At 47.4% G+C, this 24,816-nt stretch overlaps 1 protein-coding gene across 1 annotated transcript in view; it reads left to right on the forward strand.

Annotated features, from left to right (window-relative positions):
• The first annotated feature begins 24,205 nt into the window (after nucleotides 1-24,205).
• IQCK (IQ motif containing K) overlaps nucleotides 24,206-24,816 on the forward strand; it is a 79,272-nt gene continuing 78,661 nt past the window's right edge. Inside the window, exon 1 of the mRNA XM_089321649.1 lies at nucleotides 24,206-24,345. Coding sequence (XP_089177775.1) covers nucleotides 24,256-24,345 — 90 coding nt within the window. The 5' untranslated portion in view covers nucleotides 24,206-24,255. The remainder of the gene's footprint in view (nucleotides 24,346-24,816) is intronic.

Genomic DNA, 24,816 nt, shown 5'->3' on the forward strand with positions numbered 1-24,816 from the left:
GTAGATATATATCTAATTATGTGTACATGTTGTATTGGGTATATATATATTGATATATATTCGATACTAGGTGTAGAACTCTATATACACATACACGTATCTTACTTACTGAATGGCAGAGAGCGACACCGATCCTCTGTCCACTAATTTATTCCCTAAATGCCTGCAATAGCTGGGGCTGAGCCAAGAGCCAGGAATTCCATCCAGGCTTCCCATATGGGTGGCAGGAACCCAAGCGCTTGAGCCATCATTTGCTGCCTCTCGAGTGCATTAGCAGGAAGCTTAATCAACAGCAGAGGTGGACTCAATCCTGGGCACTCGGGTTTGGGATGTGGACACGTGTCCCAGCCGCAGCTTAACCCCCTGAACCACAGTGCCATCTCTGAGCCATGATTCTTGACCCATTTGGGTCCAATGCTCCCTCTTGTGTAGCACTGGGTAGAGCCCTTCTTACTATCTTGAAATGAAATTCCCTGATGGTTATGCTGCATGATAAATGACCTGAAAACCTTTTGGCTTAAAGTAATGAGTTATTATTTTTCAAGATGCTCTGGGCTAACTAGGTAGTTCCTCCAGGTCTTCCACGTGAGTGTAGCGGCTCAAGGACCTGGGCCATCCTCTGCTGCTTTCCCAGGCACACCAGCAGAGAGCTGGATTAGAAGTGGAGTAGCCGGGACTCAAACTGGTATCTATATAGGATGCCGGGGCTGCGGGCCAGGGCTTTAACCTATTGCACCACAACATTGGCCCCTGCTCCACTTCTGACCCAGCTCCCTGCTAATGTGCCTGGGAAAGCAGTGGAAGATGGCCTGAGTACTTGGACGCCTGCACCCACGTGGGAGACCCGATGAAGCTCCTGGCTCTTGGCTTTGGCCTGGCACAGCCCGGGCCATTGCAACCATTTGGGGAATGAATCAGCAGATGGAAGCATGCTCTCTCTCTCTCTTTCTCTCCCTCTCACTCTTTCTCCCTCCCCAGACTTTTTTTTTCAACTTCTCTTTGTATATCTGCCTTTCAAATAAATAAATAAATAAATAAGTCTTTAAAAAATTTAGGGGCCATGACCATAATCACATATCACATTCATCTACAGAATTTCAAAAATATATAATGGTCATTTATTTTATAGTGAAGTATAATACAAAGTAAAAATAAAACTGGATTTATAAGTAACATGTATTTTTAAAATTTTTTATTTATTTTTATTTGTAAAGTAGAGACAGAGATCTTTCATTTGTTGCTTCACTCCCCAAATGCCTGCAAGAGTAGGAGCTGGGCCGGGGCCAAAGAAGAGAGCCAGGAGCTCAATCTGGGTCTTCCATGAGCAGACTCCAGTGCTCGAGCCACCATCTGCAGCCTTCCAGAATGTGCATTAGCAGGAAGCCAAATCGGAAGCAGGGCCAGGACTCCACCCCAGGTGCTCCGGCATGGGACATGGGTGTACCAGTATCCACTGCACCAGATGCTCGCCCCCGTATTCCCTTTTGTAAATGCCAGTGAAATTATGTTTGTAGGTATCATGAAGTCATTTGCACATATGTATAGAATCACCATGCTTATTACAGCAACCAATGGCAAACTAACTCACGTGTGTACATGTATACGTGTGTGTATGTGTGTGTCATGTATGCTAAGGGGTGTTGCCCTAGGATACAGGGTTTTCTGGAATGGTGAAGAACCCAGGTCCTTAATAAAACAAAATACAACTTTCTCTTGACCTACATAATAGTTACTTTCCCAAAAAAAATCCATTTAAATTAAAACAATGCAAAATGACCTTGTATTCATACATTAGAGAGCTAGCTAGGTTCTAGGCTCAGATAACTAGTAGCAAGTTTTAAAAATAATGTCCAGTGGATTATTTGCAAACATTGAGGCTGCAAGACAGTCTCTATTGTGTGGGACTACATTGCCCACTGCAGTGGCTGGAATATCTTGGGGCAGACGTCGAAAATGGCTCTGCAGAGCGTGGTGCCACAGCAGGTACTGGGAGGGGATCCTGCCCTTTGCTTTTCCCGGTTGCTAGCTGCACTCCTTGGCTCACGGCCCCCGCCACCCTCGGAGCCCACAGAGCCAGCCGAGTCACGGACCCAGCCCGTGTCAGCCACTTCTCTTTCCGTCTCAAGAGCCTAATTCAGTCACAGCATGAGGGTCCTCGGCCGCCTAAGGTGACATCTGGGGAGGGCCCTGGTTCAGCTGAGCACAACCAGCGTCCCGATGCTGTACGTACCAAGGCGAACACACTCAGAGGACCACAGCGCCTGGTAGATCAGTACATAGGCCTGGACTAACCACAGGGGACGCTAAGGCGTGGTGGGGTCTGTGGCCACCCAAGCAGCCTGTACACTACAGGGGGAGCTGCTGTCCACCTGCCCTCCTCCTGAGGGTAACCGTGCAGGAACAAGGGCTCCTGGGGCTGCATCTTCTGCCTGATTCAAGCCCCTAAGCCAGAGTTGACTAGGACCAACTTTTCACTATTGACAAGTTTTTAAAATTAAACACAGCATGCCAAACAGAACATATTTGTGAACTAGATTTTCGCCTTGGGTGGGCGGTGGCCTCTGATCCGTGTTCTGTTTGCTTTAAGGTCTGTTTACTTATTTGGAAGGCAAAATGACAGAGAGAGGGGTCAGGGGAGAGCGTTCATCTGCTGGTTCACTCCCCAGATCCCTGCAACAGCTGAAGCCAGGAGCCAGGAACTCCATCCAGGTCCCCACGTGGATGGCAGGGACTCAAGTACTTGGGCCACCCTTTGCTGCCTCCCTGGAGCATTAGCAGGGAGCTGGGTCAGAAGCACAGAGCAGCTGGGCCTCAAATAGAGATCCCAATGTGGGACATGGGCAGCTTAACCACCATGCCACCATGCCCACTCCCCGATCTGTGCTCCTAACTCTTCTAACGAGTTCCTGGCCCTTTGCTGTCTCTCCACCCTGCCTTATGCCCATCAAGGCCACCTCAAATACCCTATGGCGCCCATCCTTGAGATCACAACAACCATCATTTCTGAGATAGCTTCCTTTATCCAGGTTTCTTGAGGTCCAACTGGCAAATCAAAATTGCACATATTTGAAGTGTATGATATGATGATTTGATAACACGTGTATAGTGAAACTATTACCATGATAAAGCTAATGGGCACATGTATCATTTCATGTAGGGTCTGCATTGCTTTGGGGGCTGCTGTAACTAAATACTTAAACTCGGCAGCTTATAAACAATAGAAAAATTTTTTTTCTCAGTGTTCTGGGGCCTGGAGGTCCAAGGTCAAGGTCAAGGTCCCAGCAGATTGAGTACCTGGTGAGGACCAGCTTCCTGGTTTTTGTGGTATCCTCACATGGCAGAAGAGACAAAAGAGCTACTGGGCCTCTCTCGTGCGGGAGAAAATCCCATTCCTGGGGGCTCCACTCTCCCGATCCAGTCACTTTACAAAGCTCCGCCTCTCAACACCATCACTGTGGGAGTTACACTACTTTCTGTGTTGCTCGATCAATGCTTGTTTGTAAGATTGCGTTGATTTTTAAGAGCGGCCTCAAGATGTACGTGGCATCATTAGCATGTTTTTAATGTGTGGAAACTGCAGTTCAGAAAGAACATCCCTTGCTTGCGCGTACCAGGTCACGGAGCTAGCCCCTGGCTGGGCTAGCCCAGTCCTTCTGTTAAGGGAATAAGTATCCCAATTTTTATTCCAAGTCCTTGCCTCAGTGTGAGATAAGAATTCGGAGCAGAAGTGTAAATACAGTGCACAAATGAGAGCAGGACTCAGCTGAAGTGAGAAAGTGAACACCCACTCATGCAGGAGTGTGGGCAACCAGAGCCAAAAGGCTGCTCCCATGAGCAATGGTTCTCTTTATGGGGTAGGGGGTGGCGCCCTAATTGAATATGCAAACAGGGTGGAGTTTGGGCAGGGTTTAGAATGCGTGAGGCTTGCTGGGAGTTTCATGGTGCCTCCACCTGGAGTTTAACTTTTGTGTGTTTGTCATATCTCCTTCCCCGTCTTGGGTGAGAAAAAGGTGCACCGTGGTGAAGTGAGCATACTGGATGGATATGCAAGGGGTGGCATTAAAATGTCGGTTGCAGGGGCTGATGTGGTTAAGTGGGTTAAGCCACAGATTGCAATGCTGAAATCCCATAGTAGCACTGGTGGTCATCTCAGCTGTTCAGTTCCAATCCAGCTCCCTGCTAATGTGTCTGGGAAGGCAGCAGAAGATGGCCCAAGTGCTCGGGCTCCTGCCGCCACCCAAGTGGCAGACCCAGATGGAGTTCTAGGCTCCTGATTTTGACTTGGTCCAGCTCCTGCCATTGAGGCCATTTGGGTAGTCAACCAACAGATGGAAGATTCTGTGTGTGTGTGTGTGTGTGTGTGTGTGTGTAACTCTGCCTTTCAAATAGATAAATAAATCTTTTTTTAAAAAAAATCAAGGTTGCAGAGACAGAAGTTGTGGAAAAATCTGCCAGCTCACTTACTCTTATCTGACTTCCTGCCTAGTTCTCCCATATCCGTTTGACTGTGAACATGAACTCTTTTAACTACAGAAAGTAACCTCTTATTCCTAATGGTGGAGGCTGAGGCTGTTTGCAAGTCAGGTTGGCAGTGTCCTGTGGCTCCCGGGGTCCCGGGTGTTCTCCCTCTGCCCCACTCCCTCAAGATGCTGATCCTGCCTCACACGGCCTTTGGATTTGAAATTTTTTTCTTGGAATCTTTTTTTGATTCCAATTCCTTTCACAGACTTGGGTTTTTGGAGTTTTTACTTTTGGGAGGCAGACAGGAATAGTTATTATCGATGTGATATTCATTGTAGAAAAACAAGAAACTGCCGACCACCCATTTCAGTCATAATCCTAGCCTGTTGACCTGTTTAATGTTTTTCTATGCTTTTTTCAGAATTCTCATTCAGACATACTCACCACATCCTAATGTGGTCGCGATGATTTTTTCTTATTATATTAGAATAATTAGAATATATTATATTATATTATTCTTATTATATTTCTATTTAAGATTTATTGATTTGTTTGACAGGCAGGGTTACAGAGAAGGAGGGAGAAACAGAAAGAGAGAGAGGTTAATTCTGTCGCTGGTTCACTCCCCAGGTGGCCACAACAGCCAGGGCTGGATCAGGCCAAAACCAGGAGCCTGGAACTCCATCTGACTTTCCCTCAGGGGTAGCACACCCCCAAGTACTTGGGTCCTATTCCACTGCTTTCCCAGGCACTTTAGCAGGGAGCTAGATGGGAAGTGGAGCAGCCTGGGCTTGAACCAGCACTCATATGGGAAGCCAATATGGGAGGAAGCTGGCTGACCCGCTGCGCCACGGTGCTGGCCCCATAACCTGCTTTTAAAACTTAGCAGCAGAACGCATAGTGCGGGAGGAAGACGGCCGTATAGCAGCGAGAGGTTCCGAGTCGTGCGGGGAGAAATGGATAGTTAGAGGGGATACAAGCCGGTGGTGGAATCATGAGAAGTTCGTGCAGTGTGGCTCAGGAGTCCACCAGGGACTGCTTAGGTCCATGCTGGGGGAGCAAAGAGGAGGGAGAGATGGCTGATGTGCAGTGAAGGAGCGATGTAGGGACCGAGCGAGGAGCTGGGTGCCGCCCCCAGTGAAGCAGGTGAGAGGTCGTGAGTCCACGGAGCTGCGGACAGTGGCGCCAGTCACAGAAGTCACAGAAGAAATCAAAAAAGAAATAAAAAATTTCTGGAAACAAATGAAGACGGCAATACAGCACACCAAAATTTGTGGGATACAGCAAAAGCAGTGTTAAGAGGAAAGTTTATAGCAATTGGTGCCTACATCAAGAAACTGGAAAGGCACCAAATAAATGAACTATCTATGCACCTCAAGGATCTAGAAAAACAACAGCAAACCAAACCCAAAACTAGTAGAAGAAAATGAATAATTAAAATTAAAGAAGAAATTAACAAAATTGAAACAAAAAAATACAAAAGATCAGCAAAATGAAGAGCTGGTTTTTGGAAAAATAAAACTGACACACCGTTGGCCCAACTAACCAAAAAAAAAAAGGAGAGAGAAGACCCAAATCAATAAAATTAGAGATGAAAAAGGAAATGTAACAACAGACACCACAGAAATAAAAAGAATCATCAGAAACCACTACAAAGAGCTGTATGCCCACAAACTGGGAAGCCTAGAAGAAATGAATAGATTCCTGAACACATACAACCTACTTAAATTGAGCCACGAAGACACAGAAAACCTAAACAGACCCATAACCAAGACAGAAATTGAATCAGTAATAAAGGCCTTCCTAACAAAGAAAAGCCCAGGACTGGATGGCTTCACTGCTGAATTCTACTAGACATTTAAAGAAGAACTAACTCCAATTCTTCTCAAAGTATTCAAAACAATTGAAAGGGAGGGAATCCTCCCAAATTCTTTCTATGAAGCCAGCATCACCTTAATTCCTATACTCAGGAAAGATGCAATGGAAAAGAGAACTACAGACCAATTTCATTGATGGACAGATGCCAAAATCCTGAACAAAAATTCTGGTCAATCGAATCCAACAACATATAAGAAAGATCATTCACATGGACCAAGTGGGATTTATCCCTGGTATGCAGGGGGTTCAATACTTGCAAATCAGTCAATGTGATACATCACATTAACAAATTGCAGAACAAAAAACATATGATTATCTCAATAGATGCAGAGAAAGCATTTGATAAAATACAACACCCTTTCATAATGAAAACTCTAAGCACAGTGGTATAGAAGGAACATTCCTCAACACAATCAAGGTGATTTATAACAAAACCACAGCCAGCATCCTACTGAATGGGGAAAAGTTGGAAGCATTCCCACTGAGATCTGGTACCAGACAAGGATGCCCACTCTCACCACTACTATTCAATATAATCCTGGAAGTTTTACCAGAGCCATGAGGTAAGAAAAAGAAAGCAAAGGGATACAAATTAGAAGGAGTAAGTCAAACTATCCCTATTTGCAGATGACATGATTCTATATAAAGGGTATCCACAAGATTCCACCAAGAGACTACTGGAACTCATAGAAAAGTTGGGTAAAGTAGCAGGATATAAAGTCAATACACAAAAATCAACAGCTTTTGTATACACAGATACTGCCACGGCTGAGAAAGAACTTCTAAGGTCAGTCCCATTCACAATAGATACAAAGAAATCAAATATTTTGGAATAAACTTAACCAAGGATGTCAAAGATCTCTACAATGAGAATTACAAAACATTAAAGAAAGAAATAGAAGATACAAAAAAATGGAAAAATCTTCCATGTTCATGGATTGGAAGAATCAATATCATCAAAATGTCCATTCCTCCAAAAGTAATTTACAGATTCAATGTGATACCAATCAAAATACCAAAGACATTCAAAGAAAAAGTGATGCTGAAATTCATATGGAGCCATAGGAGACCTTGAATAGCTAAAGCAATCTTATACAACAAAAACTAAGCCAAAGGCATCACAATACCAGATTTCAAGACATACCACAGGGCAGTTATAATCAAAACAGCCTGGTAGAGGTACTGAAACAGATGGATAAACCAATGGAACAAAATAGAAACACCAGAAATCAATATAAACATTTACAACCAACTTATATTTGACCAAGGAGCTAAAACCAATCCCTGGAGCAAGGACAGTCTCTTCAACAAGTGGTGCTTGGAAAACTGGATTTCCACATGCAGAAGTATGAAGCAAGATACCTACCTTACACAAAAATCCACTCAACATGGATTAAAGATCTAAATCTATGACCTGACACCATCCAATTAATTGAGAACATTGGGAAAACATTGCAAGTCATTGGCACAGGCAAAGAATTCCTGGGAAAGATCCCAAGGCACAGGTAGTCAAAGCCCAGATTAACAAATGGGATTGCTTCAAACTGAGAAGCTGCTGTACAGCAAAACAAATGGTCAGGAAAGTGAAGAGACAACTCATAGAATGGGAGTTATTTGCAAACTATGCAACTGATAAAGGATTAATAACCAGAATCTACAGAGATCAAGAAATTCCACAGCAACACAAACAAGCCAGTTAAGAGATGGCCCAAGGAATCAAATAGACATTTTTCAAAAAGGAAATCCAAATGGACAACAGACACATGAAAAAATGTTCAGGATCACTAGCCATCAGGGAAATGCAAATCAAAACCCCAATGAGGTTTTACCTCATCCAGTTAGATGGCCCTCATACAGAAATCAACAAACAACAAATGCTGGTGAGGATGTGGGGAAGAGGGCACCCTAATCCATAGTTGTTGGGAATGTAGACTGGTACAGCCACTGTGGAAGACAGTAGGGAGATACCTCAAAAATCTGAATATAGACCTACCATATGACCCAGCCATCCCACTCCTGGGAATTTACCCAAGGGAAATGAAACCAGTAAATAAAAGAGCTAGCTGCACCTCCATGTTTATTGCAGCTCAAATCACAATAGCTAAGATATGGAATCAATCTAAATACCCATCAACCGAAAACTAGATTTAGAAATTATGGGATATGTACACTATGAAATACTACACAGCAGTAAAAAAAAATCCAGTAATTTGCAACAAAATGGACCAATCTGGAAAAATTCATCCTTAGTGAAATAAGCCAGTCCCAAAGTGACAAATACCATGTGTTCTCCCTGATCTGTGAGAACTAATAGGGCACCTAAAACAAAGCTGTAGAAGTGAAATTGACACTTTGAGAAAGGATGACTTGAATAGCCCTTGTCTTGACTGTCAAGAAACATTTTTTTATATATATATAAACTGAAAATAGATCTCAGTAAAAATAAGAGGAGGAATAGTAGAGGGAGGAGGAGGTTTGTACCCATAAAGCTGTAAAATGCCATCTTATTTGTTAAGTGTTAAAGTGAACATATAGATAGGATTAAGTGTTAAAAAGATCACATAAATACCATCAAGTGCCTGGTAATGATAATAGAATTAAAAAGAGGGAATGTCCAGCACGGGAAGCAGGCCACACAGCAGACCCATAGAATGACAATTGCTTTAAGTAACAGTATCACCTCAGAATCAGCCCTGAAGGCATTCAGATGTGGCTGAAAAGTCCATGAGAGCAATTTAGGTATGGAAAGCCAAGACACTGTGGCAAAAAATATCCTACATGAAGCATTTCTGTGAATGAGACCCCAGTGGGAAGAAGGGGGCGTCAAAGAAGGAGGTACTTTTCTCTGAAGGGAGGAGAGGACTTCCACTTTGCTTATGGCCCTGTCTAAATACTGATGGAGTTTGTGGACTCAGAAGGCTTCCACAGCCTTGGCAGCTCATGGCAAGAGTCTCGGTTGGTCACTGACATCATAAATAAGAGTGTTAATTGTTAAGTCACTGTGCACTTACTCCCCACGTAGGACCTCTGTCCTTAATGTGTTGTACTATGAGAATTCACTGCAAAACTTTTTCTCAAACAGTACTTTTTACATTGTGTGTGCAAACTGTTGAAATCTTCACTTAGTATAGAGTTGGTCTTTGGTATATAAAGTTAATTAAAAATGAATCTTAATGAAGAATGAGATAGGAGAGGGAGTAGGTGGTGGGATGGGAGTGGGGGTGGGAGGGTGGGAATGCGGGGGGAAACACTTTTCCTAAAGTTGTACATAAGAAAATTTTATTAAGTAAAAACTTTTAAAAACATTTTAATAAACAAACTTAGCAGCAGATCAGGCACCTCCTTCCTTCTCCCATTTCTAACAACTGCATGAACTTTCATAGTGGGCTTCGCCTTAACGTGCTAGCTGATCACCTGCTACTGGCCATGGAAGGTCCCAATTTCTCGATAATCTGAACAATCCTTCAGCGTAAAAGCCTCGTGGATGCACTTGCTTCTGCTTCGGCCTCCCTGGCCTAATAGACCAGGAGGGAATCCCCTCCCTAGGCAGGCTGAGACGGAGCCACTCAGGGCACAACAGCTGGCAGTGGAGGTGGTAGCCAACACGCACACCTGCCACCGGAAGTGCCTGCCTCTCCCGCTCCAGGGAAGCAGGGCTGTTCAAGGGCAAGTCTGTGAGCAGGTGGGCACAAAGTCCTCAGAGTTCTCTCTGCGGGACAAAGAGCTAGGAAGAGGGTGTGGCAGAGCTCTGGTCCCACATGAAACCCAGTCGCCACCCATTCCCAGGCACCACCCCCCCACACTTGTCTTTCAGAAGTGACACTTATTTGTTGTTATCTGTGAGAAACCACCAGGCCCTGGTTTGCCATAGTCTCCAGGAGCTGTGGGTATGGTAGCTCTCTCTCCTGGATGAAGAAGGGGTGTTTGTCGCTCTAGGGTGTGTGTGTGTGTGTGTGTGTGTACGCGCGTGCGCACTGGAACCAGCTTGCTGACACCCACTGAAGAAAAGCCTCGCTTCTATTTCTTTTCCCACTCAAGACCCTGCCTGTGGGCCTCCTCGTTCTGGCTGCCTGGAGCAGGAAACCTCCCCCCCCCCCCACAGGCCACCTGTAGCTAGCTGCTACTTCTTATTGATCCACATCTTTGATAGTGTTTCCTTGGTTCATTCATAAAATTTTTTTTTGGACTCTGATGATAGGAAGAGGTGTCATGTGGTGGTGAAGGGGTATTTTGATATTATTAGTCTGAGTATGTGTGTGAATTAGTTCTGTAAAATTAAGGTTTCCTTTTATTCATTTACTTGACTAAGCTATTGGAATCAGATAGAGCTGGGTTGTGATTTCCCCGGGCTGCTTACTTGAATAACCTCACCCCCAATAGCCTCACTTTTCTCGAGTATAAACGGACAGTAATATTAGCATCTGCCTTATCAGCTTGTTCTGAGCACCAAGCTAGATCACGCTAGTTGCTTCGCATTACACCTGCCACACTGCAAGTCCTTAATAAATAGCTGTTATTAGTGTTATTCCTTCAAAAAATATTTATTTGCCCAAAAGGCACAGCGTCAAAGTGAAAGGGAAAGGCAGAGAGAGAAAGGAGGTGTGTGTGGGGAGAGAGAGAGAGGGAGAGAGAGAGAGAGATCTTTCATCCACAGGCTCACTACCCAAATGGCCTCAATAGACAGGTCTGGCCAAGCCAAAGCCAGGAACCAGAGGCTCCATCTAGGTCTCTCACATTGGTGGCAGGGGCCCAAGCACTTGGGCCACCTTCCCTTGCCTTCCTAGGTGCATTGTCAGGGAGCTGGAGCAGAGCAGAGCAGCTGGGACTTGGACCAGCCCTCCAGCATGGAATGCCGGCATCCCAGGCAGAGGCTTACCCCCCTCCCCGTGCTCCCACAACAGCCCCCTGACATTCTTTCTTACTGTTGGCCCATGGCGATACGGCTGTTGGTGCCCAAAATATTTCCCATTGTGATTCTTGGCATTTCTGGCAGATACAGTTTGTAAGCTTTACAAAAAAAAAATCGTATTAGAACTTCCTGTTCATACTTCTTTTTTGATTTTCAACAAAAGAGCATTGATAAATTCATTCCCCAGACTTGGCTAAGAGTTGCTTTTGTTTTGAAAAATCCAAGTCATCCTCAAAGGACAGGCTTTAGAAAGAAAGTCAACAGGCTCTGACCCGAGGATGACCCCGTAGTTCCCTTACAAAATAAGGGCAGTGGCTTGGTGGCAGGGTTTTCCTTCTCTGGCCTGAAGCTTTGTCCTCTTGCTCTTAGGGGAATGGCTTCGTGCCAGGTGGCTGCAGGAGCTGCCTTGACCACCTGCCAAGTCGGGGAACATAATCATTTGGCCATAAACTGCATTTCAGTCATTATGCACTGCATCAGTTAACTTTTTGCTGCATAACAAACGACCTCAAGAGTTAGTAACTTAAAATGACAAGCACCAATTTCATTCACGATTCTGCAAGTCAGTAATTGGACTGGACCCACTGGGAAGCTCTTCTGGCCCTGGCTGGCTTCATTCACATGTCTGTGGTCAGCCAGGTGCTATAGGGATGGATCGTCTCTGTTGCACTTGATCTCCCATCCCTCATCCGTTTGGTCCTAGCTTGTTCCTAGGGTAGCCAGGCAGGGTTGCTTAGGATTTGAGTGGATGCCCTTAAGGCCTTTGGGGCCTGAGACTTGGAACTGGTATAGTGTCACTTTCCAATGTTATATTGGCCAAAGCAAGAGACAAGGCCAGCTCAGATTCAAGGAGTTAGGAAATGGGCTCCACCCCTTGATGGGGAGAGCTGTGAAGTCACATTGCAAAGGCTTTGGAACAAAGAAGGGTGGAGAATGGGGGTCCTTCCTGCACCTTACCTCACATACTGCATTAGGAATAATATAGGGGTGGGCATCTGGCCTAGCAGGACCACCTGGGTTCAATAGCTGGCTCTAGATCCCGAGAGACCCAAATGGAGTTCCTGGTTCCCAGCTTGGCCCATCCCAACCCCAGCCATGGAGGGCATTTGGGAAGTGGGCCAGTGGATGGGGGAGCGCTCTGTGTGTGTGTGTGTGTGTGTGTGTGTTTGCCTCTCAAACTAATTAACTTTAAATAAATAAAGGCTATGGACTGGTCACAGATGCCCGGCCTTACTTCTGGCTGCAGCCCTGTAACTTCAGGGAGGCTACTTGCTGGCAGCTCTCTCCTCTCATTGTTCGTAAACCATAGGCAGGGTTATGGAGATGACCGAGGGAACTAGTGAATCCAGGTGCTAACCTAGCGTCCAGCTGTCTGGATGCAGATTCTTAGTCTTCTGTTTACTAACGCACGATCAGTTAGGGCAAGGTAGCCTCCTTATGCCTCCATTTACTAATCTGTAAAATGGGAGAGCATGGAGTATACATTCCACATCCCTGATCTGAACATCCAAAATTCAGACTCCAGAACTATCCGAGTGCTGACATGAGGCACAAGTGGATAATTCCACACCTAACAGTTTTCCCATGCAAAACAGTGGAAGATGGCCCAACTACGTGGGCCCTTGCAACCCCCATGGGACACCTGGAAGAAGCTCCTGGCTCCTAGCTTCAGACCAACCCAGCTCCAGCTGTTGGGGCCATATGGGGAGTGAACCAGTGGATGGATGATCTCTGTCTCTCCCTCTCTCTATCATACTGCTTTTCAAATAAATATTTAAAACATATTTTCATGCATAAAATTAAATTAATTAAGCATAGATGAATTCTGTGTTTAGACTTGGCTCCCATCCCCAAGATATCTCATTACACACATGCGGATATTCCAAAATCTGAAACAGTTCAAATCCCAAGCATTTCAGATGAGGAATACCCAACAAGTACCTCAAAGTAATGTGTACTTGTGAGGATCAATGAGTTAAGTAAAATTTAAGAGAGTGCCTCGTACAAAGGAAACACTCAATCCATGTTAGCTATTGTGAACACTATCAGCATTGTGCTTTTAAAAGAGAAAGCAAATTGGTAAGAATATCATTCTCCCATGGCCCCTTCAGGTTGATCAGTTGTTACAAGTATGAATGGCGTATTGTCCCCCTCTATATATGTACATATGTCAACAGATAACTTTGAGAAAAAGATGAGCTCAGAGCCTTCGAATATGACAACACCTCCAAGAATTTAGAAACTGCTGGAATCACAGCTTTTGACAACAAAAAAACCAACCATGAAAGTATCCCAGATTTGAGAGTTTATGTCCAAAAAATAGAAGTCATGTTTTCTAAAAAGGATGAAAATATAGCCAATGGATTGTTTTTTAGGAAGCATATCTTAACATTAGTTATTGTTCCTTGGGGTGGGTCAGAGAACTGCATATCTCTGCTGTTTTTTAGAAACAGGAAAACCCCAACTCATCGACTAACTCTGAATCTAAAAGATGGTTTAACTGTCAAGCTGACAGTTGCCAGGAACTAGAGAAAGAGGTGAAGCAGCACCGTCTCAAATTCAGACTTGTATGTCAGACATCAGGTCTACCAAGCTTCCTCACGGTTATTTGAAATGTCCTCAAGAAGAGGTCTCCAAACTACAGTCCATGGGGCCAACAACCTGTTTTTGTAGAAGAAATTTGGGGGGGGGGGGACACAGCTGGGCCCATTCTTCTACATACTTACTGCAGTGGTAGAGTCAAAAATTTGTAGCACAAACCCAAAAATGTTTACGGTCTGATCCTTTGTGAAAACGTTTACCAACTCCTATTGTGAAGTCATGGAATTTTCCAGATTCTTATTTTTGGAGCTGTTGGGGAGGAGGCAGGACAAGGGAAGCATGCTGATGAAGTTGTTACGTGGAAAGCAGGATGAGGGGTCTTCAACAAGTTCATGGGAAATGTGTATTATGAAATATACATGCATAGATGTCAGATTTTTTTGCACCAAAAAAACCACATTTTGATTCTAGTTTTCATGAGGTTTTCGAAGTATGCTCATGTAAGGACAATTTAAGGATAAAGCATGGAATGGGGACCCATTTTCAGCTGAGTTTGGGACCCAGGTGCACATCCTTTCTATAGTTTTTTTTTTTTTTTTTTTTTGACAGGCAGAGTGGATAGAGAGAGAGAGAGAGAGAGAGAGAGAGAGAAAGGTCTTCCTTTTGCCGTTGGTTCGCCCTCCAATGGCCACCACGGCTGGCACGCTGCGGCCGGCACACCGCGCTGATCCGATGGCAGGAGCCAGGTGCTTCTCCTGGTCTCCCATGGGGTGCAGGACCCAAGCACTTGGGCCATCCTCCACTGCCTTCCCTGGCCACAGCAGAGAGCTGGCCTGGAAGAGGGGCAACCGGGACAGAATCCGGCGCCCCAACTGGGACTAGAACCCGGTGTGCCGGCGCCGATAGGCAGAGGATTAGCCTAGTGAGCCGCGGCGCCGGCTGCACATCCTTTCTAAAAGGACCTTGCTAGCATTGTAACCTTAACTGTCCTGAGGCTTAGTTTTTTCCTTTGTGAAATGGAAATAATAATAGTAATGGCTTCGTATAAGGGAGCTTACGAGAACTTAGTAATGCATTTGAAGCACTGGCACAGCCATGATGAAATGTAGCAAGAAAATGGAACAAAATTCAACTGGAGAGCAGACCTGCGATGGAAGACTGAGGATGAAAGTTTGTAAGGAAGCAGTGGGCTGAGACTGGCCGCCAGGGGGCTGGCATGGTGGGAGATGAGCCTCAGAAATGGGAGGGCGGTGGCAGGACACGTGGTGAAGATTGGGCCAAGCGGGCTTGAACCCCCTTCTAACCCTTGCTGTCTCTGGAGCCCTACAGAGATTCCTTCAACTCCACGAGCCCTCCTGTTCTTCTCTTTCCAATGGGAGCAGTGACAATCCCAATACCCACCTCACCAGCGCTGTCGGGAAGGTTGAACGAGCAGGCACATGTCAAACACAGAAAGTGGCAGCCATTGTTAAGAATTGTGCCAGAGGGAGGGGTCTCGAGAGAGGCGGCAGATGTCAGCAAGTGAACAGCCAGGGGGAGAGGAGATATGTGCGGGGTGACGGTGAAAGAACTACTTCAGCCAGGAATAGCGAGGAGCCATCAGGAATGGCCTGGCACTGGAGCCTCCTTCCAGAAGCACCCATGTGCACAAGCCTTGACAAGCCTTCTCTGAGCAGAGAGCAGAATTCTTGGTCTCTCGGAGGCATGGCTGTGAAACTTTGTGTGTGAAGAATCTAGGTTCTTGTTAGTCTTTCTCTGCTGCACTGAAATGTCCAAGACAAGCTACAAATGAAGGCAGGAGGTTTATTCTGGTTTTGGAGGTTCACAGTCCAAGATTGAGCGAACCCCATTGGTTCAGCCCTCTGGTGAGGCTGGAGGAGAGCAGCGGCAGAGCCCGGGGAAAAGGAGGCAGCACATAGCGAGCCAGGAAGCACAGCCAGAGAGGCTAGACCCAAGTGGTGTTCTTAACTAACACTCTCGCCAGAACTGCTTCGGAGGACATGCCTCAAGCGACCCAAGAACCTCTCACTAGGCCCGCCTCCTGCACACCGTGATTGGATGACGTTTCCACCCTTCTTAGTGCTATTAGCATACACTTTGAGGCTTCAGCTTTAAAATCTGAGTTCGGGAGCCATCTCACTGAAATTACAGCAGCTCCTGAGAAGAGTCTTTGCAAGGACTTGCCTTTCCTGTGCTGAATCTGCATTGACATTGACCTTGACCTTCCTGCTCTGGTTAAAGCTGCCTTCTCTGGCGGGGGCCTGTGAGAGTTGGAAGAGGAGGTTTTAAGGCAGGAAGTCAATGGTATGATTGTTCAGATAGAACTTCAGTATTCGCCCTGTTCTACTAGGAACTGAGTTGTATTTCACTGGAACAAATTAAGCATCAGACATATAAATACCATCATGAGGACGAAACCTTACTGTTGGGTTGATGCTGTTAACTGATCCCTGGACATCCAGCCAGGCCTCCGGATTAGCTTAATTGGAACACAAGAGATCAAAACTTAATTAGAATTTAATTGAACTGCTATATTAAACAGAGTTGGCTTAGCGGCCCACGTTGTTACATTTCGCTTGGAAATTCTTTCCGATGCATCTCTGAAAATGTTTTGGGCACTCAGAGTCAAGATAACGATTTTTCCTCTAAGCAGTTTTTGATAAGAGATTTATTTTTATATTGTTAGCAGTAAGAAGTATTGCAAACCCAAAGGAGTTTGTTTCAGCCGGATGGTAGTGTTCTGCATGCAGAGCTAAGATTCCCATATTTGCTGGAGTTAACTCTTTGAGAACAGGTCCTGCAAGTGACAGGAAACCCAATCAAGCTGACTTTGCATAAGAGAGATGAGGATGAGGATTTTAGGTGTAGTCCAGAGGCCTGCCGGGAGCTCTGGCAGCACAGCTTGATCTGGGCTCTCTCCTGACATCTTCAGAACTTAGTTCTTTCTCTGTCACTTGATTGTTTCCTTTGCTTTGGCTCCTTCCTCTGCGGCATCAGCCTGTGCCCTGCCCTAAGGCTCAAGAGCAAAAAGAGAGTTGCTCCCAGAGTTTCCTTCTAATTGAACTAACTCGGGTCACATACCCACTTCGGAGTGAGTCCTCAGAACTAGGAGTATTTACTGGGCTTTGGCAAGAGAAGGGGCCCCAGGCAAAGCACACGGTCTTAGAGTTGGGGAAGACTGGAACCCACAAAGAGTCTGGGCTGCTGGCACCCAAAGGAGGTGGAAGGCATCCTGGGCAGCTAGCTGGGTGCGGGCTGCACTAGCTGAGCTAAGGGGACCTCATGGACTCAGGAACCTAGAACATTCCCAGATCAGGCTTCAGGGTGGATTTCAATCAGGGGCTCAGTATATAGGAGGGTATTTCACAAAGTCTGTAGAAAAATGGGAACAAAAGAGAAGTTTATTTTGGTGTAGAATTTTTTTGAACTCCGTGCATAGTTTTGTTTTTTTTTTCGTACTGTGCATTTTCAAGGACTTTTGGAAGATTCCTCATACGCAGTTTGCAAGAATTTTTTTGTACCAAAAGAAACTTGTCTCTCAATTCCATTTCCATGACCTCTGGGAAGTGCCCTCAGGGAGCGGAGGGTCTGGGTCTCTTCTGCCTCCTGCGTGGCCTCCTGCAGAGTCAGCCTCAGAGCGGCAGGACAGCCGTGGCCATGGCCCGAGGCCAGTCGTCCACCTGCTGCATCAACCAGAATGAGGCCGTGAGCAAGCTCTCTGGGAAAAGCAAAGGAAACGATTCTCCCCCCCCCCCCCCCGAGTCCCAGCACATCTCTCACAGCCTATGACCAAAATGGGCCTTGTGTGCAGTCCTGATTTAGGGAATTCCTTTGACCAGGTTAACTGTGGATCAGACCGGTGAAGTGGGTTTGTCTCCACTGCCTGCTCTCTGGTCCACACCTGGTGCTGGAACCGGGGTTCATTGTCTGCACCCATAGCAGCTACTTCCCAGCTCTGGGGGCTGGGGTGGTGGTCGCCAGTCATTATATTAATAACCACACGGGGGCCATTCTTGCCCATTTCTTGATCGCTAGTGTTTCTCCCAGAGCTGGCCACCTAGTAGATGTTCAACAAAAGGTTGTGGAAGAGTATCATCAAAGTGGAGCAGTGCACCATACTTAACTTGGAAAGAAATCAGAAATTCTAGGCATGAGTTGAATGACTAAAAATAAATATTTTCTCAGCTTTAAGTACGGATTAGACGTGCATTCTTTACAGAGGCCATGTGACCACCTGTCCTTCCTGCCCTCCTCTATGCTAAATTTCCCTTTTGGTGGCTCATCAGATGCTCCCACAGGGAGGAGAACCGTAAACAGCAGTCGGGCTGGCATTGTAGCACAGCGGGTAAAGCCGCCACCCACAACGCCAGTGTCCTGTATGGGCGCCAGTTTGTGTCCTGGCTGCTCCACTTCTCATCCAGCTCCCTGCTAATGGCCTAGGTACAGCAGCAGAAGCTGGATCAAGTACTTGGGCCCCTACCACTCATGTGGGAGACACTGATGAAGCCCATGGCTCCTGGCTTCAGCCTGACTCAGCCTTGGCTGTTGCAGCCACTTGGGGAATGAAACAGTGGATGGAAGATGCTATGTGTTTCTCCCCCTCTCTCTATGTAACTGTGACTTTCCTTTTTTTTTTTTTTTGGACAGGTAGACAGTGAGAGAGAGAAAGGTCTTCCTTCTGTTGGTTCACTCCCCAAATGGCTGCTCCATCCAGCGCTGCGCCGATCCGAAGCCAGGAGCCAGGTGCTTCTTCCTGGTCTCCCATGTGGGTGCAGGGACCCAAGCACCTGGGCCATCCTCCACTGTACTCCTGGGCCACAGCAGAGAGCTGGACTGGAAGAGGAGCAGCTGGGACTAGAACCCGGCGCCCATATGGGATGCCGGTGCTGCAGGTGGAGGATTAACCAAGTGAGCCACGGCACTGGCCCCTGTAACTGTGACTTTCAAATAAATAAATCTTTTAAAAAAATAGCTGGTAGCAGGAAGTTAGTTCTAACTCCTGAAAAGTCCTTTGAGGATGTCATGACACTAAAATTTGCTATGTGAATAATTAAGTAAAATAAACCTTTTTTCTTGTTATATACCTTGCCCATCTCAGTCTTTCCCTTTTTAAAGAAATCTACAGACTTTGCTTATTTATTGAGAGAGAGACAGAGACAGACAGACAACTAGACAGAGTTCCCATCTTCTGGTTAACTCTTCAAATGCCCATAACAGCCAGCGGGGGCAAAGCCAGGAACTGCATCTGGGTCTCCCACACGGGTGGTAGGAACTGAGGCACCTGAGGCATCACCACTGCTTCCCAGGGTCCCCACCAGCAGGTGGCCGGAATCAGGAGCCAGCGCCGGCGGTGGAGTTCAGGCACTGCAGTGTAGGACTTACGCGTCTCACCCAGCATCTTCACCGCCAAGCCAAACGCTCAGCCATTTCCCTTGTTTAAACCAAATGCTTGAATCTCTTTTAAAAAGTACAAGGGCTCGGGTCAGCATGGGAAGAACTCCATTTCCTGACCTTGGCCAATAAGGAAAAATTAGAAATATTATCAGCTTTTGTTTAAAAAAAAAATCCTAAAGAGTGGAAAAAATAGACCTGGCAGGAAAGGTGTGGCAGAATTTTTCAGTGTTATCAAGAGCACTTTTAGTAAGGCTCTTGTGACCGGGCTGGATGTCTTGGCCCATAGTTTGTGTTTCCAGAGCATATTTTGAGCTTGTTTTGAGAAGTATTATTTTTCTCTAATAAAATTCGAGCGCAGCAGGGACAATGAGAACACCTGTTTGAAGTTTGCTGTGCTAAGTACTTTGACATCTGGTTAGAGTCCCAGTGTTTGCTCATTCCTGGTATCGTAGTATCAGAGGACAAAATTACAACACAGAGAGATCTCAGTTGGCTTCCTCTGCAATTCTAGAATCGGGCAACACTTCATTCCATAAAATAGAACAAGCATTCCAATGGGCTGAGCAGAGAAATGGAGAAAGCAGAAACACAGGACACAAAACACATGGGTCCTTTCAGAGTCACTTTCCCTGCAGAACCAGCACAGGGAGACAGAACAAAAGACAAATAACTGACTTCCAACACCAGGTCCCTCCGCTTCTAAGGATGGAAGCGGAAGAAACGTCATTACCAATCTGAGTGAGCCTGGCTTGGGAAACTGGACTGTTACTTCTCTCTCTCGGCTTCTTGGAGGATCAGGTAACAACTTAGCTGCCATTTGGCAATAGGTAACTTTAGCGTGAGTGACTCCATTTTGACCTTTAGCCTAATCTGTTGTGCAAGAGCTTAGTGCAAAAATAATGACCTCCCATAATTTTTCTTTAACATAGTCATGGACCAGCTCTGTCCTGTCTGGGAATTCTCAGGCCTCCCTAAGTCTAGTGGAGAGAATACGTGCGTTGGAAAGGAGACCATGATGGTTCTGCATGCTGGCCGTGTCCGCAGCCCTTGACTGCCAATTTCAGTCGAGGCTTTGTCCCTGTCCTCATCACCTGGACCACAAGTGACTGAATCTGGTGTACGAGGGTACTTCAAAAAGCTCACAGAAAATGAGATTACAAGTCTATTTGGATGCGAAAAAGGGCGAAAGCTGTGCATAAGAGAGGTCTTCAGAAAAGTCATAGAAAATACATAGCATGAAAAAATGATGGGAGCCGGTATTTGGCCTGGTGGCTAAGCCACTACTTGGGGTGCCTGCATCCCATATTGGAGGTCCCGGGTTCAAGTCCCAGCTCTCCCCCCGATTCCAGTTTTCTGCTAATGCACACCCTGGGAGGCAGCAGGTGGCATCTCAAGGAGTTGGGTTCCTGCCAATCCACGTGGGAGACGCATGGGGAGCTTCTGGCTCTCAGGATTGGCCTGGCCCAGCCCTGGTTATGGTGGGCATCGGGAGGAGAAATCAGCAGGTGGGAGATGTCCATCTGCCTCCCTCTCATCCCTGCTTTTCAAATAAAACATCTTTTTCCTCCCCTCACTCACCTCCCCCATAAATAACAGTTGTTTTTAGAAAGCAACAAAAGACTATTTCAAAATGTGCTTGCCCCAAATAGACTTCTCTCTCATCCTACTTTTCCACGAACTTTGTGAAGCGCCCACGTAAGCGTCAGGCTGTGGGGAAGCCACCGCAGGGTGGCAAGGGGGCCTGCAATGATCTGGCACAGCTTCTTCGCTCGCCAGGGATGCTCTACCCTGGCAAGTACCTAACCAGCCCAATCAGATTCTCCCTCCTGAAGAGCCGCACGTCAGACCACAGAGGGAACAGGCCCCCGGGGACAGGGAGAAAGCTTCACAAACATGAGTCAGGGGCAGGCACCTGGCATCGTGGCTCAGCTACCCACAGCCCAGATCAGAGTGCCTGGGCTCAAGGCTTGCCTCCGCTTCCTGCCCGCGGGAGCCTGGAGAGGCAGCTGGATTCCCGCTTTCCTTTCCACCCCTTCTCCTCTACAGCGCCCCCGTGTGGTGGAATATTTTGACGTGCACGGGTATTTTGGGCCTGTCTCTAAGGGAGGCTTCCCTGTTGTGGTCACTGAAAGGACCAGACATGACAGTGTGGCATTTCCAAACACACGCTTTAAGGATCAAAACCTGAGGGGCTGCCATTGTGGCGCAGTAGGTTGAGCTGCCGCCTGCATCCCATATGGGTGCTGGTTTGAATCCCAGCTGTTCCACTTCCTATCCAGCTCCCTGCTAATGTACCTGGGAAGGCAGCAGAGAATGGTCCAAGTGTTTGGACCCCTGTCACCCACGTGGGAGACCAGAGTGGAGCTCCAGGCTTGTGGCTTTGACCTGGTCCAACCCTGGCTATTGTGGACATCTGGGGGCGGGGGAGGAACCACTTAATGGAAGACTTCTCTCTCTGTCTCTCCCTGTCACTCTGCCTTTCAAATAAGTAAATCTTTTTTTTGACTCAAAGCATGGCTCAGTAGATGGTGTTTATTTGCATGGGAACTGGTGGCGTTTCAGATAGACAAGGCTCCTCGGTTAGTCTGAATTGCAAAGACTATGGAATTCATCTCCCTGCTAATGCCCCTGCATAGGCCGTGGGATGATGGTCCCGGCACTTGGGTCCCTGCCCCCAACATGGGAGACCCGGATGGAGTTCCAGGTTCTTGGCTTTGGTCTGGCCCAGCCCTAGTCATTGCAGCCATTGAAGTTCTCTCTCTTTCCGTCTCTCCCTCCCTTTCTCCCCTCCCGTCTCTTTCCATTTGTCACTCTGCCTTTCAAATCAAATTTTTAAAAAATCTTTTAAAAAACAAAACTATGGAGCAGAGAGAACAGCAGCCACTCAAAATGGCCTTGTCACGTGAGGGCGAGATAAACCTCTGATTGCATAAGCTACTGAGATTTGTAGGTTGGGCATTACCCTGGCAAATCTACCCTCTTCTGGCTGACGGAGAGGGGAGGGAAGAAAAGGGAGAGACAAGAATGATGTGTTACGGCCCGAGTGTCCGTGTCCCCGTCACCTGCCTGGTCTTTGGGCAATGATCAGAAAACACAGGCAGGGCCTTCGGGAGTGGGTCCGGGGCTCTTGTGGAAGGGGCCTAGGGAGCTTGTTTGCTCGGGGGACAGAGGGGGGAGGTACTAAGTGGGAGACGCCAAGTCCGCTGCTGTGCCCTTGATCATGAACCCCCCAGGCTGCCGGCTCCAGGCCTGTGAGAAAGGAAGTTTTCTTGTTTAGAAGTCCCTGGTCGAGGTGCTTCTGGTATAACAGCCCAGCTGGACCAAGGCAGGGGGCAGCCTGACCCTCGCTCGCCCTCTCTCCGCCCCCAGGAGTCTCGGCCACGCTTCGATCCCCTCAACTCACAGCGTGCGCTGCGGATGTTTTTAGGGGGTGGAATCAGACTCCGTCTCTTCCGAGTGCTGACTGACTCTCCTCCCAGGCTTCCAGCCTGTCTCCTGTACGCGCACCCATAAAGACTGGTCCCAGTGCCTGTGTGGACAGAATTCCTACTCATGTGTGCCTCTCCTCTCTCTGAGATTCGGATCTTTTACGATGGTGCTCTCTCCCCTCCCCCTGGCCCTCAGTTTCATCACACAATTTCATCCAGGCACACAGCGGGCAGGTTCTGTGGCACGGCAATTTAAGCTGCCATTTGGAACGTCTGCATCCCACGTCAGAGCGCCTGGCTCAAGCTCTGCCCCCCACCCCATCCCCCACTGCTGACCCGGCTTCCTGTGAATGCACCTGGTGGGCGAGCCGAAGATGGCCCCAGTGCTCGGCTTCCCGCCACTCACGTTGGAGACCCGGATGGAGCTCTGGGCTGCTGGCTCTAGCCCAGCCCCTCTTTGGCTGTTGTGGGCATTTGGGGGGAGTGACCAAGCCGACAGAGGATCTCTTTCTCTCTCTCTCCCCCCACCACTCTTCCTTTAAAATAAATAAATTTTTTTTTTAAAAAAGAACCCTTCAGTTTTTTTTTTCCAAGCACAAAGGGGATCTGAAAGGACGTCGGAGCGACTGCCCACGTAGCCACGACCACATTGTCAGCGACCGTCTTGTTTTACCCGCTTCGTTACACATCTATCCACAAGCCATCCAGCCGTCTGTTTTGGGTTTTTTGGATCTATTTCAAAGTAATTTGCCAACTCGTGATGACACAATGATGTTTTGTCCCTCAATGCTTAATCTAGTTCCTCTGAATTCTTGATTTAAAAAAACAAATTTCCTTGTAACAAATTTGAGGCTCCGATAACGATTTCCTCTGCTTTCCCAAACCCGCACATTTGCAGCCTTTTACCGCCAAGAACTCAGTGCGTTTGCCCACGTTCGGGAAACCTCGAGCGCCCACACATTCCTAATCTTGCTCTCTCCTTTTCCCATGACTTCCTCTGTCTTATCTCGTCACTCATCACAAGTTTTCATTTGCTTTCCCTTCTCTCTCTCAGCTCCCCCCAGCAGATAATTTTCAAAGCAAACAGCAGCTGAACAATGCCCGCAGTGTTCTGGGCGTGCGGGTATGCTCGGCACGTCCACGCCCGCTCAGAACACGAGGAGAACACAATTTTCCCCATGTTATTTCTTTGCATCAAAAGTGATTAGATCTGCCTACATGACCTTCATACACCAGAGCGTCTGGCAATTTTGAAAGTCTCGGGCCGCCTTCCCCTCGTAGAAGGAACCTTTGCCACTAAGTGGTGCGGTGACTGCCGAGGGAACAATGCGTCTTTTGTGGGACGGGAGCGCGACGCTGCCATTCTACAATCGCTGGATTGTTCAAATTAGTACACGGCGCGTCAGGCCAGCTACCTGTGTGCATTGTCGTTGGCGTATTTCCTTATTTTGGCTAGAGAAAGCCTCTCGAAGGGAATCCTCCCCTTGCAAAGCAGGCCAGAAGACCCCATTACACGGTCTAGTATGTGGTGGGAAGAAAGGGAGGAGCACTTGTCCGGAACTACATGAGCAGTTCCTGTTTGCACACAGCCCACCCCTGTGCGTGGGTTCTTTCTGGCGTTGGGGCACTGCAGCTGAGTGGGGAATGCACTCATTACTGCACACCCGCTCATCACCTGCCCCGTGCAAGGTATTCCCATCAGCGCTGGGAACAGAAAGACAGAAGAACCCACAGGTACGCTCTACCCAAGTTCATGATTCAGTCAGGGACTTAGACGTATGGGCCACCAGGTGTGTCACAGTCTGAGGTGCCCTGCAGGGGGCACACAGGGAATGAGGGGAGAGCCCACCCCACACGGAAGAGGGTGATGGTGGTCAGAAAGGCTTCCTGGCAGCATTGTGAAGGGCGGATGGCAGGTGGCTGATTGGAGAAGGAAGAATGGTGTTTAAAACATCTGCTGTTGGCCGGTGCCGCGGCTCACTAGGCTAATCCTCCACCTAGCGGCGCCGGCACACCGGGTTCTAGTCCCGGTTGGGGCGCCGGATTCTGTCCCGGTTGCCCCTCTTCCAGGCCAGCTCTCTGCTGTGGCCAGGGAGTGCAGTGGAGGATGGCCCAAGTGCTTGGGCCCTGCGCCCGATGGGAGACCAGGAAAAGCACCTGGCTCCTGGCTCCTGCCATCGGATCAGCGCGGTGCGCCGGCCGCAG

The sequence above is a fragment of the Oryctolagus cuniculus genome, chromosome 19, assembly GCF_051225735.1.
Source record: "Oryctolagus cuniculus isolate XC-2025 breed Fujian yellow rabbit chromosome 19, ASM5122573v1, whole genome shotgun sequence".
Lineage (NCBI taxonomy): Eukaryota > Metazoa > Chordata > Mammalia > Lagomorpha > Leporidae > Oryctolagus > Oryctolagus cuniculus.